The sequence below is a fragment of the Eufriesea mexicana genome, unplaced genomic scaffold, assembly GCF_001483705.2.
Source record: "Eufriesea mexicana isolate 0111107269 unplaced genomic scaffold, ASM148370v2 scaffold2021, whole genome shotgun sequence".
Taxonomy (NCBI): Eukaryota; Metazoa; Arthropoda; class Insecta; order Hymenoptera; family Apidae; genus Eufriesea; species Eufriesea mexicana.
The window spans coordinates 41,729-63,195 of NW_016910121.1; the positions used below are offsets into that span (position 1 = coordinate 41,729).

The 21,467-nt window shown below is 43.7% G+C and overlaps 1 protein-coding gene across 1 annotated transcript in view; it reads right to left on the reverse strand.

Moving 5' to 3' along the window:
• LOC108549424 (amino-terminal enhancer of split) overlaps positions 1-21,467 on the reverse strand; it is a 70,014-nt gene that overhangs the window by 10,906 nt on the left and 37,641 nt on the right. The window contains exon 5 of the mRNA XM_017902792.1: positions 7,861-7,905. Within this exon, the coding sequence (XP_017758281.1) occupies positions 7,861-7,905 (45 nt within the window). The remainder of the gene's footprint in view (positions 1-7,860; positions 7,906-21,467) is intronic.

A 21,467-nucleotide genomic window follows, 5' to 3' on the forward strand; every position in this document is an offset into this window, starting at 1 on the left:
AAAGAGACAGGCAGATAGATATGGTAGAACGACGACGAACGGGAGACGAGGAGAATTTACGCGGCGGAGCGACGCGGCGCAAGTGTTGTCCGGTACGAAAAAATGGTTATTCCTTCTCGAATGTGCCCGATGCACATGCACATTTTCCCGCAGAACGGATGGTCCGAGGGTGGAGGCGGAGGAGGTGGAAGAGGAGGCGTAGGGGTGAGATAGAAGAGAAGGGGAAGAACGAAGAGGGTCGACGTGGATATAGAAGAGGGTGGCGGGGTGAAAAAGGGTAGATGGAGGTGGCCGAACGGCAGGAGGAAGAGGAAGAGGAAGAGGAGGTAGAGTAGGAGGAGGAGGTAACATTGAGATTAGCAACGGGTAAAAAATCGATGTCATCGCCCCCAGCCCACCGCACCCTCGTTTCGCTCGCTCAACTCAACCCTCTGCTACCCCCGCAGGGCCAAATAAAAGAACTCGAATACACGACCCCTGGAACGCGTGCGTGTACGTGTAAGCGTGCACACGCGTGCATCCCGGCGTGCGTGTGCGACCGGGTAGCGTGTGTACGCGCGCGCATCACGGAATATGTGTATATGGACGGGCGAGTGCTGGAAAAGCGACCCCCGACTACCGAAAGGGAGAGAGAACGTGAGAACGGGGAAGGGAGCAAGTGGAGAGAAAAAGAGGAAGAGAGAGAGAGAGACAGGAAAAGAGAGAGGAGGAGAGCGAACGCACGCGGATAGATAGACGTATATATACATGGAGGCAGGAAGAACTGGAAAGGCAGGGTGAGTTATATGCAATTGGTCAGCCTGCACATTTTTTATCGGGCGCCGGGCGCACCCGCGATGGGAAATGGTAGTTACTCTTGTATCGACGAACGCCGAGGGCGATACGAATATTCTTCTCCGAGGGGCGATCTTCCGTTTTCGAACAGGGGAGGTTCCAAGATCGGTAACCCTACTTAACCGCTGGCAACACCATAAAGGCCTCTTCAAGACCATAGATGGTGGAGGATCGTCGTTTGTGGGTCAAACAGAATAATTTCAACATTGCAATTGTCAAGCTAACCAATCTATTTGATCTTAACTTTCTTACTAATCTATAGTGCGTTCGAGAAAAGAGGGCACAGCGTGTTTATATCCTCGCGATTGACTGACTCCACTGATACTTCCATGATCACGAACAGTGACTATTATTGGCCAAAGACAGTGACCGACGATCTTCGTCACCGTTTTCGACTAATAGCGATCACTGTCTATGACCGAGCAAGTGTTAGAGGAGTTAATCAGCCACGAGGATATAAACACGCTGTGCTTTCTTTCCTCGAACGCATAGTAGATACCTCTGACAAGATACAGATTCACTGTTATTGGAATAGAAAGGTAATTATGTACATATACGTATACGTATACACTTATATCATTGCCCTAACAGACTCCGGCAGAAGTGTTTTAGATGCCCGCAGAAGTGTCCAGACCTCGGTGCCCACTTTAGCGTCCGCTGCTCGTCCCTATCAATTCTTAGAACTGGTTTCATGAAGTACCATCTGCGCTAATTTCTCGACGGTGTTTGTACACGAGTTATGCTCACGTGGGATACCAGTATTATTCTCATACTAGTTCATTCCCTTCAGATCTTCAAAAGTCATCTGCCCAGGTAAACGTCCATATAACTGTACTTATTCGCCATTAGTGCCTACTGCCGTGCCACTTTAGTTAGTATTATCTACAAGTACTATATTTAGATATTCATTACAGGTCGGTATCACCATAACATCGCACGGTGAGATAATTACACCTTAATCTCGAAGATCGAATGTACCCGGAACTTCTAACGAAGAATCTCTGATGAACCTACTAATAAACGATTGGATACACGTAACTTGGTGTCGAAGATGGGGCTAGATGTTTCGCGTAGCCATAGAAAGTCCGCGGGCGTGACGGATTCGCGGCATATTGCCATAGATCGTGGCTTAATTGAGCAGGACACAACAAGCACGCAGCCGGTCCCGAGGACGAGCCTTTCAATTAAGCGATAAGCGTTATCGGATAGGTGTGCTGTGAACCTATCCGACGAGTTGCCGTTGGATGAACGAAGCAAGAGCATTGCGTGCCAGCCCCGTCGCTTGTGCATTCTTTTTCAACCCTCTGCCGCCCTTACCCCCTCGTCTCTTCTAAATCTCAACCCCCTGCCCCTTAACGCGAGCCAGTTTATCCTAGTCCGTGCTTCCTTTCATATTTTCCTTTTTCACAGTCGGCTGCGCTTTTTACAATCCTCCTTTTTTTTCATTCTTTCTCTATCTTCCCTTTTTTTCTCTTTTTCTTTCTCTTCCTTTTTTCACTCTGTTTTCTCCCTCTCTCTCTCTCTCTTTTTAAGCGCCGCGCCATTCGGAAAATCTCATTTCCGATGGAAATCGTGATAGCGTGAAGCAGCGTGCCGCTCGTTCCGGAAGCACCCTTGACAATCAAAACAATCGACGAAACTGCGAGAACAGAGAAAGAGGGTACACGATTAATCAGAGCTAAGAATGCCTGTTTCGATAGTACTGTCGTGTTTCCAACCGGTGGAGTGGCGTTCTCCGAGGCGCGACTCCGGCAACTTTTAACTTTATCGAACCCCACTTGCGTACTCGCGTCGCGCTAATAAAAGTTTCTTTTTTTACCTTCGCTATAGACGTGAATTCGCAACCCTCGGATCTCGCGCAGGGGATTTTTCAGCCGGCTGTTTTATCGCTCGACCATCGAGGATGCAGCCGAGCAGGCTGATGCCCTAACGTCGGATCGCTGACATTATCGTTCCTTCGCACACGCTTTATTTCAGATATGTGCTCGAGGGTCGAAGGAAATTAAGAAGCAAAGAATTGTCTAGACGTGACACCAAGAAAAGAAACTTGGCAACTGCGATGTCCTTAATTTCTGACCGACTTTCGTAGAATTTGAAAAGTTTCTTTTCTTCATTTTTAAGATGCGAATCTCTGATATGTAATGCGTAGCTAAATACAGTACTCACTATAGTACGCGTTATTAATATAGGTATTATCTCAAAGAGAATTGAAATTAATTTTGTCAAAAACAGCTGTGTGTTCCCAAAATCTGCGAGAAATTAGTCACTTTGAAAGGACCCATCGTTCCACTGTCAACATTTTGCGCGGAAAGACAAAGGCGATGATTTAGATTAATTGAAACGTGTACCTCTTCGAATATAAAATGTAAAATATAGAGTACGATTTTATCTGAAGCTTTGCTTATTCTGGATTCGTCCCAACTCATGCTAAAAATTCATATTTCGCGAGTAATTAAGATTGACACCTAGTATCGGAGGAGATACCTCGGGAACTGGCGAGGAACTAAAATTTGCACTGGGATAATCGTTCATTCATGGTAGCTTGATGCGAGGGACATAAACTTATGTTCAGAAATGTTGGCACATTTTCAGCGATTCATAAATCAACAGCATGAACGTGCTACCCACAACTCTTGTACAACATTAAATTACATCAAATCACATCATAGTATGTGCAACTTCCTGTTGACATATAGCAAGATATATTAAATCGATTTATTCCGTTGAAATATACTTTCCACGATAGGATTTATAATTCGTCGGAATAATATTTCAAAGCCGATTATTAATACCACAACTGTCGGACCAGCCAAACCTCCACCGGATCTTACCTAACTGAACACGAAAATCAAGCATCCTCGACTAACAAAAGTAACACAATCTATAGTGAACATTAAACAGTAATACACAACAGTCCATTTAACATAACTCTTCCTTTATCCACGATTCAATTTCAATTTTTCAAGGGTTTACTAACTGTTTGTCACCTGTAGCTCCAAAACGTACAACGTCTCTCAGACGTGGTGTTTAGGTTTGACCCGATCGCCGTATCTCGTCTGAGAGACGTGATGTTTAGGTTTGACCCGACTACCGTATCACGTTTCTCATACGAGCTGTTTACGTTTGGCCCGATTGCTTGAGACGTGTCTCCCACGACATCGTAAGCTAAAGGGTTAATCGTCGATACTTGGGTCCAAGAAGTCGGGTCCAGGAAGTCTTCATTACCTACATTCGATAGCTCCTCTTGTTGGACCAATTGTAGAAACCTAAGTTTCAACTGTCCGAAATCATCCCTTCCTATCCAATAAATCAAACCAACGTAAACCATCCCTCCTGAGTACCTGTCCGAAGCAAAATTCGCTTGAATTCGATACGATCTGAATGGAGCCAGGTATACCCGTATCAACGCGAGCGTATTCGGGGACAGCAGCGTGTATAGGCCTTGTCGTGCGATTATTCGAAGAGCGTGGGAGGGGCCAGGCGAAAGGAGAGAAAGACTGGCATAAGAACTGGGACATTGCCAACAAATTCGAGTTAGTCGAGTAGCGAGTGGTAAAGTGGTGGTTGCGGGCTCGAACGGGCCGAGTGGGAGGCAAATGTCGACTTGGGGCGGCGGTAAGAGGTGTGGAAGGGGCCTGGGGACATGGAAGAGGGTGGAGAACAGAAGGGAAAGAGCGGAGGCAGAGACAGAGGACTAATGGGGGTTGGGAGAGAACGAGGAGGATGAAATCAGAGAGACTCGCCAACGGTGCCGGCTAAAAAGGGTAAAAACGAAGGGAGAAAGTTGCCGGAGAAGCAGAGAGAGAAGGAGAGAGGAAGAGGGAGAGGTCTAACCTCGTAGAGGAAGATTGTTTTCATTCGGTGCTCAAATTGAAAAGGAGCGAGGACCGAAGACCGCGATTCGAAAGCCGGCTAAGTGCCGGAGACAACCAAACGGAAGGTGATTTATTTTCTTCTTCTCTCTCCCTCTTTCTATTTTCTTCTCTCCCCCCCCCCCCACCCCCACCGAAACGAGGAAACACAGGGACCGAGGACAACTTCAGATTCGTACAAGTGGCAACGTAATCAATTTTTCTGAACGCGCCTTAATCCGCGTATAGGGGTGAAGGTATTTAACAAACGAATATCGAAATTGTCAATTTTTTACATGTATCCTGACCCACCCTTCTTGTACTTCATTTTTTCTTATACCAAAATGAGGAAACGAGGAGACAAGATTCTTAATTTGAAAATGGGGTTTGATTTGCAAATAGATTATTATTATATATATCATTATATATACTATGTACAATACACGATAAGATGTACGATATACGTATCTACGTTCGTGCTAGGGAATTTTTGTAGTTACAGTACCTTTGAATCCCCTAGCCAGATGATCACTCTGTATACGCGACGCCTAGTTCCCCTATTTTCCCCTAGATATAAATATCTTTCTGAACAATTATAACATTTTCAACGGATAATTACAAAGCGACAGATCTGGAGAGTATAAGTAATTTTGACTGATTTGATATAATAGTTACGAAAGCCGACGATGATGAGAGAAACAAGCGCGTAGGTGGCGTTCATTCGCGATCACAAGTAACCATCTAGTCACTAATTAGAGTAGTCCAAGTCCGTATTAACCTCCGACCAACGAAATTCTGAATCAGTCTCGATACCTCATAAAAACGAACCCGTATATTAAAACCACACCCGTTCTCTAAACTCCCATAATCCACTCCGTTAGTTTCAAACTCGAATCACGCTACGATAAACATTCACGCTTAACCTCAAACAGAAAAATAACAACAAACTGAGAAATAAAATACAACTAGGGAAGTTAGAAACGAAGAAACACGGAATTGCCCAAATTTAGCAATCTTCTCCACCAGCTCCAAATGTAAATTATAGTAAAAATTCTGTAACCTTTTTCATCCGCTCCAAATCTAAACTATGATAAATATTCGAAGTTAACCTAAAAATGTGAGAAGAAAAAGAATAAACTCACGGCAGCAAGGAAGAAAAACAATCAAAAATCGGCGATCCCCGGTAAACACGCGAGCCTGACGTTATCACGGCTAATTAACCGGTCGCCAAGAACCAATAACTTTTCATTTCTCCTCTAATTAGCGTTAGAAGATTCGAGAGCCAGGCCCGTGTGTTACACCGGCGCTCTCTCGCAATTTGTCGCCTGCGAGCCCGAAGGGGATTGATTTCCTGGCGACCAGCGATTTTCTGTTTCCTACTCTTACTTTTATTGCCCTCCTATGCGTCCATTAGCAATTATACGAGCGTATCGAGTAACCACTTATTCTCATTTCCCCCGACAAAAAACGGTATATCGTTTCAGCGCGTTGGAGGAAGGCTGAAAACGTGGGACTAACGTTCACGATCACGCTCCTCGATCCTGGATCGCGCGATTTTTATCACCGTTCACGTCCTTCTATATCCGCCGAAGTGGCAGGAAATATAAACAATATAACTAGCATGAACTAGCACTGGTCTCGGATTGTTGGAACATTCGAAGCGAACCGGTAACAGCGGTCCCTGACTGAGGACAGAGATTGCTGTAGGTTCTGACTATATGGGTTCCACCAGTCAGAAACCCCGATGGAGCTGATATTGACTATAATCCGCTATGTGGTGCAGCAAATTTCGGCGAATTCACACTGGTCAAGATCACTCATCTCACCTCCTGCGTTGGAGCCCTTGGATCTCAGTGGGTAGTGTCCCACGCACAATTGTACGCACCACTGGGTGTAAAAGAGAACAATGGTGGGGCTAAAAATGTGCTGCCAGACCTGAAGTAGCCCGAGAGCAAAGCTCCTCTGAGCGAAACTCCTTACGGCTGAGTACAGAGTCCCCTGTCCCCTGCTTGGCTGATTTCCTTGCGAAATTTTTGCAAGTTGTGCTGCCATAGACGAGGTGCCACGGAGGACAATATCAGTGGTACCTGGCTAACAAGAGTATAGACAAAACAGAAATTTGAACTGGCACGTTGCGAGTCTCAAGACACGTCTCATGATGTTGGGATCTCTTAACACTGGTTTGAACAGACCTGGTGGAAAAATCGAGCAAGATAACGATATCGAGAAGGTAGCCAACATCAGCCTGGTACCGGCACGCACAGCCAGACGTGGTTGGAACCCGATCGTGGAACCAGCCGTGAAAGGTAACGCCGCTAACGAGTCAATTAAACGGTACACGTTTTAAGGGCGACGTATCAATTCGAAGCACAAATCGTACACGGCAATAACAACGCTGCTATAAAGCATCCTAAGCTAACTAGTTTGCCACTTGAGCCACCGGACGCAATTTCGCGCCGATTTAATGGTGGACCGGGCCTATTCGGCGACGGTGTATCCCTGCCCTGTCCCCAGGCTTGCACCCCATTAAGCAACGCCCCTGGGTACAAGGGTGAGAAATGATCGGCCGCTAATGCTAATGAATATCAGCTCGTCGTGTCAGGGAGGGTTGTTTGGGAGTTTAGGACTCTCTTGTCCCCCTCCACGCTGTTCCACGACGATGAGAACAGGGATAGAGGTAGCCAGAGCGAGGGAGGCAAAGATAGAGGTCTAGCAACGGGGTTCGCGTGCAACGAGGGTCGTGGTCGCTTTTAAGAAAATTGCTGACAGAAGGGGGATGTGGCCCAGTGTTTCCCCTAATTAGCCAAAATTACACGATTTCCCGGGCCAGATGCGCCGTCACCCCTTCGTTTTTGTGGCCCGTGACTACGGGTAGCCGTTAGACACCGCTGGGATCGGCCGACATATTCCGAACTTAATTAACGAGAAATCTTTTGATCCTTAAACTCCACTCCGGGAGAAGCGGCGGCGATAGAAATCAGGCCGACATTCTTTAAGCGGTGGCCGGCTTAACGTCTCGCCGGGGTAACTTCGTTGGGGATGGAGAGGTCGGAGGGTAAGTCTCGCGCACGGTTTCGTACGGCTACCTTTCAGCACGGATGGGGAGTCTTCTTTGGCTGCATGAATATGAATGATAAGAGAGGGAAGAAATTGTTTCGATAGAACTCTCGCTTACCTGCTTATGCATCTCCACGTTTAGGCCGTAGGACATTTCGTAGTACTGTAACAGAGAAAAGAAAGCACGTTAAAATTCTCTTCAGATTTCTGTTTTTCGTCTTTTCATACGTGCTATGTATGGTGCATCGCGTGGCTAGTCCCTTGAAGATTTCAGATACGGAGAATATACGTTATGAGGTTTCTTTAAACGTTTGAGTCCCAGAGGCTTTTGAAAGAACACGGTCGAAAAACCCCAAACAGCGCGATAACGCTTGCCTTAATCGAATACGAAGAAGTCCAAACGGTGCGATAGCGCTTGTTTAATTTTATGTCGAAAAATCCCAATCGTCGCGATAGCGCTTATTGGTGCTGTGTGACGTACGTGCATCAGCAAAGTTGAGCGCGCCACTTCGACTGAAGAGCGCGATCGCGCTGCTTGGGACTCAAACGGTTAAGGCGAGTTTACACTTGTTAGCCTAGCTTCCAATCACGGTGTAAGATGAAAGATAGATTAGTAGTAGCGGATTTGGAAATTTCGAAACGTCTACCTAACATTCTTTCAATAATTGTTCCGATCGTTACCGAGCAAGTTTCACTTTGTCATTGCTGGTTTATTGTGGACGAACCATTCGATCGAGTCATCGAAGTATGAATCGGGCTTTACTTCGGTCACTGATCATTTCGATTGTACGTTTTGGACAAAATGCGGATGAAAATAATCTCCACGCCTTTCGCGATGAACCAGAAATGTCCAATGCAAATTCGCCTTAATCAACTGATAACGTTAGACACGGGAACGTCAGATCTCCTTAAGGTGCATTTACACTTTTACACTTCGGATGATTTATCTGCGAACGCGGAAGATGAAAGCTGGATTTTAAACGCGGGAAATCTGATTTCCTTAAGGCGAATTTACACTCCCGCGCTTTGAACGATTCATCCACGATGACGGCGGAACGTGAAAGCAGGGGTATTCGTTGAATTCATTTCGCTAGTTTGGGAAACGTCGACGGGAGAAATAGTATCTTTGAAATACGTGGCGTCTGTTATCTGAATGGCTGTTCACTTGTTACCGGACCAATTTAGATTTGTCACTGCTGCCTCGCCATGGATGAATCATCCATTCGGTACATGGAAAGCCGAGGCTTTGTTCGCTGGTCACTTTGAATGTCTACTTTGGATGAAATGCAGATGAGAACAATCTTTACATCTTCCTCTGTGCAAGTATCCGAGGCTCACCTAAAATGTGAACTCGCCTTAAATTCGCCTTTAATGCTCTGTTTCAACGAATATACAGGGTGTAATCGAAATTAATCGTCACCTATTTTAATCATATCCTGCGTACATAACCTCAATCTCTCAAATTATTCCACTACACCGATCCTATTGTTGCAGGTACTACTATTATGTCCTTTTTAGAAACTGTAATGACAGAATTTGAGTTGTAACGTTAATCTAACCTAACCCTAGCACTACCAAACTGTAAAATTAAATATAACCTATAAAATTCGAATTAAAAATAATTCAATAAGTTTTAAAAGATAATTTTTGCTGTCAACAGTTTTAAGATTAAATCTTTGCATCCCATGTAAATCACGCGTAAAATACGGGAATTTAAGTGGCACGAAACGCAGGAGTTGGCAATGTCTACTTAAACTTGGCGCTACACGAATCTTCCTCACAGTAAGAGGTACCAACGGGTTAAAATACACGGAGTTGTGACGTAATTAGATCGATCCCGTTGCAATAATAATATGAATCACAATAATATCCCGTCAACGTTCGATGGTCGTACTTGGAGGAACGAAACGTTGGCGAGGCAGTAGCCGACCCCCTGTCGTTTCTTTCATTAGCGATACTTAACTTCCGTTTCTTTACAATATCGTTTCAGACGCTCTAGAGTTTTCACGAGGAGCACGGAACCCGGTCGGTACAGAACTTTTAATAAATACAACAGGCTTCTCGTAAATCTCAGCGAAACGAGAACCGCCGTACCACTGTTTCCCTTCCTGTTCCCTTTCACTCCTTTCTCCGCTGTTGCGGAGCCAGCGTACAGAAGAAAGGATCATTACAACGTTCTGCCGTGAACGAGCCGGATCAACCGACCACTTTTGTCCCTCGAACGCGCGAGACTTGCATGCCGGCCCAGTCGTGTCCAAGGTTCAAGCTGACCTAACGGTAGAGATAGAAAAACCACTTTCGTGCTAGAGTCTAGGTCGTTGATCCTCTGGTAGCAGGTTGGAATTCAAACGGTTCACTTTGTTGGGTAGAAACCTTGTCTTTCGTCAATCATCGTATTGTCCATTGTATCATCATGCTGTTCCAATGTGAAAGCTAAATTGCTAAGTTGCAGCTAAGTCGCGAGTTAAATTCTTGAAAACGTGAAGGGTGTATCTGTGACGCGTTTAAATATCTTAATCTCGGTAAAATTTGACGAAAACATGGAAGCTTACATGCCAGAGAGCACTGAGAACGCGGTTGGTTAAGTTTACGCCGGAACTCGCCAGATGGCGCAACTGTGTTGCGCGTTAAATCCTGGTAGAGCTGAGAGGACACGTTCCAATGTTACGTAGAGAAGAGCTAAATTGCTAAGTTGCAGCTAAGTCGCGAGTTAAATTCTTGAAAACGTGAAGGGTGTATCTGTGACGCGTTTAAATATCTTAATCTCGGTAAAATTTGACGAAAACATGGAAGCTTACATGCCAGAGAGCACTGAGAACGCGGTTGGTTAAGTTTACGCCGGAACTCGCCAGATGGCGCAACTGTGTTGCGCGTTAAATCCTGGTAGAGCTGAGAGGACGCTGGAGTAGAGTGCGAACGCGTTGCTTGTGCTAGTTTTCGATAATTTGATATAATACAGTGCTAATACGGTGCTAGTTTTCGATAACTTGATATAAAATTCGAACAGTGCGATCGTGCTTTGATTATCACCCGTATTACTAGGACTGAGATGGCGCTGCAATCGAATTCGAATGGATCGTCCACTGCGAACCTAATGCGACGCAATAGCACTTGCCGATATCAAATTTGAACAGCGCGATCGTGCTTCGGTTATCTTAAGCATTGCTAAGATCGAGATGGCGCTGCAGTAAAATTCGAACGCATCGGATATTGCAGTATTATACACAGGCACAGCTCGACGCGAAGAAGTGTTGTAATGGAATCCAAGCGTAACACTCATTCTACATTCTGACCTAGCTTAGTCTAATAGATCAGTGAACCGACAATGTGTTTTTGGATATATATACCAGATAATTTTACCCTCTTCTCTCGTCGAAGAGATGAAGTTGTCATAACTGGAGTTAGAACAGGTTACGCGTACCTATTAGCGCAACAACCAGTCCCATTATGTAAAGGAAGCATTCCATAACTACAATGCATCGCTCTATCTTGACCGGAATGAAGCTCTACTTAAAGATAACAAAAGATCGAAAATCTGGTCAGCCACATACTCGTTCCTGACGCTAATAACCAGGTAGCTAGTGCGACGGTAATCTATATTAATACTAGAACTATCGAGCTCTAATGCGTCCCATCGTACACTTGTACATACAAAGCACGTTAAAACAGCCTGATGAAAATAAACACGCGTGTATAATTACGTTCCTATTTTAACAAAAGGCAGCACCAATTTTGCCAAAACTTCGAAACAAATAATTCCGACTGGTTCAGTAGTCCCAGCATCGAAAACGTGAACAGAGATTTAGCAAGTCTTGACAGACATTGCATTAGAACATCGCATCACTGGGTCTGTCAGCTCTCCTGAGTTTAGACTTGGCTTCCTATGATTTCCGGCCTTTTTCGAAGCTAGGAACGCTGTTTAAAGGGAATATGTCTCAGATCACGATGGAAACGAAGAACAACGCGCGTGAACGGACGATTTAAAATGAAAAGTGGCTCACAATTAAGACAGATCCGCAAGATCTCGGAGACTAGTCTGAGCAGAGCCAAAGGGCCGTTGTACCTACTACGCGAGTCACGTTTTATTTTTTTCCCTTTTTAAATTAAATGGCTGAGTGCTGTACCGACAAACCTCGTATATTACTTATTTAGCCCTTTCACTATGGCAGAGTTAGCTGTCGCTATATTATACGGGACAACGTATCGCGAGTGTGCATAGCCGTGTATAGAGTCTATGGCTATGTAGACCCATTTATTGACGTTTCTATTCGAGTTACTTCGAAACGATGGAAAAAGTAAGTGGATAAATGGACATTGCTCCTATCCATCCGTAATAAATAATTTATCCTACCGTGCATTATGACTCTTTGTATGCAACGGTAGCCTTAGCAGACAGCAACTATAGCTATTAGTACCTGATATATTTAACACTGCGGAAGATCCCCATAACTATCTTCGTAACAAAAGAACCAAGTGGAATAAAATATCTCGATGTACATGAAAAATTTGCTGGACAAGACTTTTATCGTGTCAGCGACAAAAGTTTTCAAACCTTTTTTGATATTCAATGACAATAGCAGAAACACGTCATAATCCTAGCCTATATAGAACTTCATTCAATCAATAACTTAATTTCAAGAATGATCATTACAAAGCAAAGAAGGTTAACTAAGGTTTCTCTCTTCATACTCCCACACCATAACCTCAAAGCTCGCCGTCGTTACCTTGTTACTTAGCCGGTTCCTCGGATTCGAAATAACGCAAACAATGGGAAATTGGCAACGTGGTCGACGGGCAAACGCGAGAAAATTAATTCACCGCTGTCTCGATACTTTTTGCATCGGTTTTACATCCGATGCTTTTATAACGACTTAATCCGCGTCAAGCTGCAGTCGCGTATTTAATCAGATAAATCGCGCATATTCCGTCCTGCTTTGTAATCGAGGGCAAATTAACTTCAGCCGGCTAGTTATGTAACAAGCATTTCACCCCACCGGTTTGAGGGTTAAAATTGATTATCGACGACGCCAACGACCGAATAAATTACCCTGTGTTTCTCTGCCGCGACACAATCGATCGAGCTAAGGTTTCATCCTCGATGTCTACGAAAAAGTCGCTTTCGTTTCACCCGCTCAAACCACTCCGCGATGCGAGCAGCCGGTGTTAACCTTCCAGTGGTCACCAGTATCTTCATAGCACTAGGGGTAACTAGTTATCACTAGCCGCGACTGCGTTAAATTGACTCCCTAGTAATAGTGACGATTCGGAGTTAAATTGACTCCTTAGCAATAATAGCAGTGACTTCAAGTCAAATTGACACCCTAGCAATAGTGACAACTTGAAGTCAAATTGACTCCCTAGCAATAGTGACTCGAAGTTAAATTGATTCCCTAGCAATAATAATAGCAACTCCAAGTCAAATTAACTGGCTAGAAATAGCGACGACTCGGAGTTAAATTGATTCCTTAGCAATATTGACGACTCGAAGTCAGAATGACTCCCTAGCAACACTCTAAGTGGTGATCGCACCCCCAAGCTTCGAGTCAACTCAACACTCTCGTATAACACGGTTTCATATAGTGGATGCGAATATTTTTACTACATTATTTGCACTGATTCGTATTTTGACTCGTTTGTATCACGGTATAATTGGAATTTTATTGTAGTTCCAACACTATACACAACACTATGGTTTTACAACTGGGTACTTGTCGATATACGATAGCATGTATCGTATATATAATAATATAATCAGGTTTGATAAACTCGAGCTGCCCTCATATAACACGAATATTCCCATCACGTTATCTCGATTTTCACTGTGATTTGAATGTCAATCGAGCCCTTAAATTTTAAAGTACCTCTCATCCCAAGCTCTTACAGTCCTCTCAACCCTCCCATACGATTTCGATATAAAACCGTAGAAAAATATTAACAACTCTGCCATAACTCCTATAATAATTCCTTATAAAATAGAACAGCATATGATACAAATATTTCTACCCCACCACATTATTAATCCTCATTTTGGCCCGTACCATAATTCCAACCCTAATTTTTCGAGTGTACTCATCCCATATCTATGACACAGTAATAACCCTGAAATCACCATTCCAAAAATTGTAACAGTGCATCCACATCGCTATTCAATAAACCTAAACAACCCCCTAACAGCTCGAATCCTTCCCTCATCTTCTGTGTATTTATTTCCCTAATTAATTCGTATTATTCCCAGGTTTTGCTTAGCACAATCCCTACGCAAGTCAGGACAGAGTAATACCCTGATAGAGAAGGGTTGACTGTATGAGCAGACCAAGGAACATTGAGATTTTTCGCGGAACGTCTAAACTCGCGGAGGAAGGCTCCCTTGGAACTCGACCGCCTCCAATTGGGTTAACTACATACAATTCGTGGGTACGGCCGTCTTGATCGTAAATTGGTTAGTAGCTGAAGTCACTTGGGTAGCAGCCACCCAGTCCTGGGACCCGTTACAGCACAGGCACCGATGATTCCGTGGCGCGTTATAGCGTGCTCGTAAAAATGTTTGAGCAGAAGGCACGCGGAACGAGGACTGACAGGAACGAGCGGGCCACACAGATATGCAAATTCTCCCATTTATACCTGTTACATAATTAATTTACGACCACGAGCTTTATAAAAGATTACGATCGAGCGTTCGGCCGTGCTACTTCCAAGTTCTCCTCGATGCTGCCTCTTCGCTGTAATTGAACACCGTGTGGAAATAATTTTGATCCACGGATCGTAGCTAGACTCGACTCTAACTGCCTTTGGAGAGACCACCAATGGGATGATCTTGCATTTTATCGCGAACGTTAAGTTTATTTGGAGCAGGAGTTGCTAAAGTTAGAGAAAGGATTATGTTAGTAAATATTGCAAGTATAGTTAGTGAGTATTGTAAGTATTGCAATTATAATTAGTAAGTACTGTAAGTATTCTAAGTATTGCAAGTATGTACTATAGAAAAGACTATAGATGTACAAGTGAACAAAAGCTTCAGAACTTTGTATATCGTACGATGCCTAACAGATATGCTCAATTTTTGTAGAATACTAATTAAATGAAGGATTAACTGATGATCACAAAAGATTTGTCTAACGTCAGATCAAAAACTGACGAGCTCGACGATTTTGATACTCAGAGGACACGTATAAAGCTACCAAGGAGTCATGAGATCTAAAGACCCAGGACCTTGGAACTGCCAGACTCTGAGCCACGTGAAGATCCATAGTCTTAGAGCCATTCGATACACTTCGAACGAACTCGATATCGTTCGACTCACCAGGGACAACCACAGGTCCAAACTACTATGAAATCACGAGAACGCCAAAACTATGACCGTGAAGTTATGGGATTCACATCTGACTGCGTCCAAATCGAATCCTTAAAATGAGACAATAGGATTACTGGACAGAGGTCGGTTCGCTTGCACACTTCGGTGTCTACAGATCTCGGATATCAGATTCTGAAGATTCTAAATCGCTGGAAACCCAGATCCCAAATCCCAGAGATCTGTCTATACAAATTCCAGAAATCTCGGTGTCCGAATCTCAGACTCGGAAATTGTCACGCTCTAGACATTACATCTCAAACCCATAGTCTGAAGATTTCAAAACCTAAACCTTTCCTTCAGTAGAACTTTGGATCACAGACATTGAACTTTACGACTCGAACATCAGATTCTAAGCTTGAAAACTTTAAAGATTTTAGATTCCATATTCCAAACCTATAACCCAAAATTTCTGTGCAACATAGACCCTAAAATAAGGACTATAGATCTTATATCTTAAATTCCAAAGATCTCAAAAGCTGAAAACTCACACCCCAAACCTTGGAATTCTCAGACCTGTCCCAAGATCTTCCAAACTCTAAACCTTATTGTTAGATCTGAACTGAATACCTGAAGAACTTGGAAACCTAAACTCTAGATTTTGAACTGAAAGAGTCTAAAGATTCCGTATCTCACATCTGAAAATTGAAAAATTCTATAACCTATAAATTCCAAACTACAGACTATAGACTTAGGGTCGTGGAGACTCCAATTTTTAGGATGTTCGAAGATAATTCTGATAAATTCATTGTCTTATCACTAATAGCAGTGCCAGGATATCGGGATGATCTAAATTGACTTCGATAATCGTACAGTCTTTCTCATGTTTCACGATCTCGTACTGCCCTGTGGTCGATAGTACGATCTCGAGACATTGGTTTCAAAGATCTAGGATCTCAGAACGATTCGAGGTGAGTTCTACGACCTCGTGGTCATTAATTTTAAGATATTACATTAAAGTGACCTGAAAAGAATCCTATAATTGCGCCGTCTTATTTTTTTGAGGTTTCACAATCTCGGGGTAGCTCGAAACTGACCGCATAGTCCTGAGGTCACGGATTTCGAGGCCCTACATTCTCAGGGTGGTCTGGGTTGGATCCCACGATCCTGTGGTCCAAGAGCTCGCCTATTTACGACCTCGGAATGGTTTCAAATAAATTTGACGATCCCAGTGTATCAATCTACCAAATTTCACGAATATTTAATCTCCAAAATTGCATATGATAAATGTGTTTCATAAGCACTTGTAAAAACTGCCATTTTGTCAAACTGCGAAAGAAAAAAATCTATTCAAAGATTTCAGTTAAAATTCTTTCATAAATATATGGTATTATGTTATTATATTATAAGTTACCTGTAATATGGTATTATGATATTATGGATTATAAGATCACGGTATTACAGGTCGTTGCATTAGTCTTAATCCTCTGTGTCATTTGCCGATAATAAAAATATATTATTCTGCTGAAAATAAATTTCAAAATTTTATTTTTGATGATGGACATTTCTTCCAGCGAGATACTCGAAATACTCCGGTTAAATGGGACATCCTATATATACAGATTCGTGAAATCGTGGTACAACCGACACGGAAATAGAGAATAAAATTTTTCCGCACGGGGCTTCGTTTTCGAAAAAATTGAGTTTGAAGATTCGTTAGGTGCGCGTGCACTTAGGTACAGTCTACTCCGCCTACACGCACTATTGCTCGCACTTATAAACGATATTAGTCGGGATGCGATTTAATTTTAACTGATAGTAAGCCGTAAATTTCAATACCTGATTTATTCTAACCTATAAATGTCGAAAATGTCGTCTTTAATGTTACAAACGAATTCTTGCTCGACGAATTAATGAAACGTAAATTGGTTATATTTTTGGAAAATGGAGGACCGTATAAAAAGATCGTATTCTACATTTTCGACTCAGTTTTACCATGATTTTATGAGCACCCTGTATATCTTTATCCTTCGACAAACTTCCAATCGTATAACCCAAATACCAACCGGTCACTAAATTCTACGTATACTCACAAATCCACCATCGAAACAACTAGCGACCTAACCTTAACAACATCGTTGCAAAGACGTGAAAATTCCAACAAATGCACGGTTCAAATCCAGTGGAATGAAGAAGGTTGAAATTCATAAACAGTGCACGGAAGAGGATCGCCGGTATGGTTGAGCGCGTAAGTCAAAAGTGATAATCCGTAGCTACGATGGAACAGAGGTAAGCTGGTAAGCACGGAGAGAAAGGAAGAGTCACGTCCGAGGCTGGACGGGGGTTCGATCCGGCCGGTGTTCCGCTAAAGTGCATCGTATCATACGATTCGTGAGCGCGCATGCGCGATCGTAAATCGGTTAGTGGCTGTCGCTTAGCGCTGCGTGTCCGCCTTTAGCCGCTCGTTCCGGGACGAATGGCTTGGGCGAGGAAGGGGAGGAGGGTCGGCTCTGGCCGCCGAGAGAAAGCGCACACGTCGGTCGACAGATACTACTCGAGGGAGATCGATAGCATCGACCACGGAAATATACCGACTTAATAATGCAGTCGATAATCACGATGAAAGAGCACGATGACGATGGCCGAAGCGACGGGAAAGCAACCGAACATGAGCACGCCTACTGCACGTGTTTTCACGGCGACGTCACCTTTCCCAACCCTCTTTATCGTAATATCAATTTCGCCGGAGAGCTCAATGCCGCGCTCTCCGCGTCCATTATCTAAGTAGATCGACAATATGCGAACGGTTACGATTATTGCCGCGCGATAGGTAAGTGGAACGCGACACGTGCTTGGCTCCGATGCTGGATCCCCACTGCACGTGTTCTAATGGCGTTTTAAGTTGCTGCAAGTTGACGCAAGATGGATCGGGAAAAGTAATACTTCGGGAATCGTAGACAGATGGCGCGAGGAGCGTGGTCTACGGTGTCGGATTGTCAGTGGTTACTAACGCGGGAGAGACGTTGTTATACGACAGTTGGTCGGAAATTGGTTATGTTTTCGTAACTACGATGGAAAGCAGGGGAATTAAAAGAAGTTTAATGGAAAATAAAATATCAAATATTTGGATGAGGATTATATATGTACGTCTTGGTGAATGCATAACACGATGCGGTGTAAACGGATAATATTAACCTCTATGCACGAATCACGTGTGAAACTATTGACTATACGGGTGAGATATTAAATGATTTATATGGTAGGACAACAACAGTCTCGAATGTTTTAATAAATTATTTCTAATGTCGGCAATTTTAGTGAAGACAAGTTACGCTGATTGATTATCTATGCACAGTCTGTGTGTCGTCTCGGCCCGAAAATTTTTAGAAGATTAAGCTTTCTGTTTACCTGCGTACGTGTTCTCTCGTTTCGATTTTATAGAGGTTAGATTTACTTACCGATACAAAACGTTTAAAAACACGAACGTACCATTGATAATTGCAGCGGAATGGTAACAAATTATTTGATATTGATATAATTATTGTATTTTTTATTTATTAATGTATTCCCCATATCCAACCTTCTTTATTCTAGCATCTAAGACAAGGATAGGTTATACGCGTTTGTACAGGCTCAATAACACTCGGATTACCAACCTCTAATGTGTATATACTCAAATCTAACATACATGTATGACAATAATTAACAGTAATAATTGATGATGGTACGTATAATTACATTTCTATCTCAATAAAAATCAAGGTATGTTTTAACCAATTTTAAGAAGAAAAATCTAAAATTAATTCTTTTTTACCAACCTGTTAGTTTCAATGTTAAGAAAATCTTTTTTCTCGATTCTTATCTTCCTATTATTACAGAGTCAGAGCAATTTCACCAAAATTTTCAAGAGTTCTTCCAAGGTATCTTCCAACACTCTGATCCTCTGCGGTTCAACGAATTTCCATAAAATTAATTCCTAGTAAAGTTGCCAGCATCGTGACACCGGCACACCAAACACTGCAACACAACTCGCAAATCCAAGTGCGGGAAGAAATTTGAAAACACATCGGTATCTACACAACGGTGATTCGGTGTACGTTTAATCGCAATCGACCAACTATTAAGAGAATGATCGTCACGCCGGAAGGTGGATGAATTTTAAATGAACGTAATCAATTAACTCTCCGGCGTATAATACGACGGCAGAAACGGAAGTACTACGCCATGGAAAAAGGACGAAGCCGGATCAAATATAACTTATTTCACGTCCGTTTCACGATAGAACGTTCAAATAGGAATTAACAAATCGCTCTACGGTCGAGTTAATCGGTCAGAATCGAATTTATCTTTAATTTCTCGTCGGTTCACAGTCCCGTATATACTTTCATATACGCGTATATGAAAGTATAGGTTAGGATAGATCGGTCGATCGTAAGGGAAGACAGAATCGTATCGTCGGAGGCGATTATCGACGAGCGGGAGAGAGAGAGAGAGAGAGAGAGAGAGAGAGAGAGAGAGAGAGAGAGAGAGAGAGAGAGAGAGAGAGATAAAAAAGCCACGTCCTAAATTGCGCGTTATCGACATCCCGGACGGGAATTAATTCGATTCGCGACGTAATAAAATGCTTCTTGGCCGCATCGCGGAACGTATATTGGTTCGTTCGAAAGTCCGAAACACGAAGAAAAGAGTTCGCCGGGCCAAGTCGATAATCGGATGAAGAGAAACTCTCGGTGGCCGAGAGGCAGGCGGGAGAGGGATCGTATCGATCTCATCTGGCAACCAACCTTTCCTTTTCTATTTTCACGTGGTTCGGAACCCAATAATAGGGGTTGTACCGATAATTTCACCCCCTCCGGTTATTCGATATGGATCTTTTAGTAGCGAGCCTTTGCTAGGGTGATTGAGCCGCCTACTCTCTTTCCCAGCCCTCACCCTATATCTTCCCGCGTACTCTTCATAGTATACTTCGCATCCCTCTCTCTCTCTCTCTCTCTCTGCAACCCCCGTGCAACGTTCCTTCCGCCTTCTCGCTCCTCGCTTCATCTTTGTTTCTTCTTTTCAGCCTTTCCGCCCATGTTTCCGCGAGAGCTCGCACTCCCACCCCGAGCAATTAATGGATAATTAATCGGCCAAACTCGATCGCGGCGATGAGAATCGCGGGTGGAACTGGAGAAAGAGGAAGAGCCGAGGGGTAAGTCGCCTTTGTGAATCGACAAAGGGAAGCGAACGGAGCGTGACGGCAGAGAGAAAAAGGAAACGGTCCAGTGGACGCGTGCGGGTGGAAAAAGAAAAAAAAAAAAAATTATTTGCTCTTGCGGTTAATCCTCGTGGAACGGGGTACGCGATGGGATCGTAAAACGACGGAAAGGGATGCGCGTGGACGTAAGTGAAATCGATAGCTACGTAAAAGCAGAAGTCAGAAAGTCGTGGCGGGGTAGTTACGACGTTCGCAGCGTTAAGAAAATTGAATAGCAAAGGACACGGTTGTGGCGAGAGGAAAGAAAGAAACGAGAAAGAGATAGAGGAAAAAAGGGGAAAAGAAGAAGAAGAAAGGACGGAAAGGTTTAAGGGATGAAAAAGGAGAAGGGAAAAAAAAGATATAGAAGAGGAAGACCGGCTGTGAGACCATCGCCGAGGGAAAAGGGTGGAACGGTAAATTCGTGAAAACGGTTAACCCCACGGACGCCGGTGCACCGTTATGAAACTTCGTAAACGTCGGTGAAAAGGGGAGAGGGTGGAAAAACAAAAACACTAAATTGCGCGGTGGAAAACTTCAAAGGCGGAAATAAAATCTGTAAAAAGAAGCAGACGGTGAACGCAAACGGGAAAAACAAGAAGTAATCAAGAAACGTGCCCGGAGGATGTGGGTTATGTTTAATTTGTTACGCTGCGGAAAAACGAAATAGAGATAAAGAGGGTGGCCGGGGGTGCCGGGAGAAAGTAGCGAGAAAAAGAGAGGGAAAACGCGGGTAATCGGGAAAGTCTGCGTTTTCAAAGGGTGAAAAACGTGCCGCACCGACGACCGGCTGTGCTTTCATAAGAATATTTTTCGCGTCTTCCCGCCCTCTGTCCCCGCCCCGGCCCGCCGCCCCGTCGGCGCGGATCGTTCCGTTTTCATAATAAAAATCGAATTAATTTCTTATCGATTTAACAACTTTTTCTAAAGTGTCAAATAAAACGAAGAGGAACGAGGAAATAAATCCGAGCGAGCACGACCCCGCAGCCAGATACTTTTCAGGGAATTAATTTAACGGTACTCCATCGTTTCGCGATAAAAATAGAACAACGCGGGGAGAAAAGGTTATTGCACGATAAAAATAGATGGATTTTCCACGGACGATACCTACACCCCTGGACACGCGGCATCGTCGCTGATGACCGAAAAGGGGGGGGGGGGGGAAAAAAGGGGGGGAGGGGGGGGGGGGGAAGGAAAAATG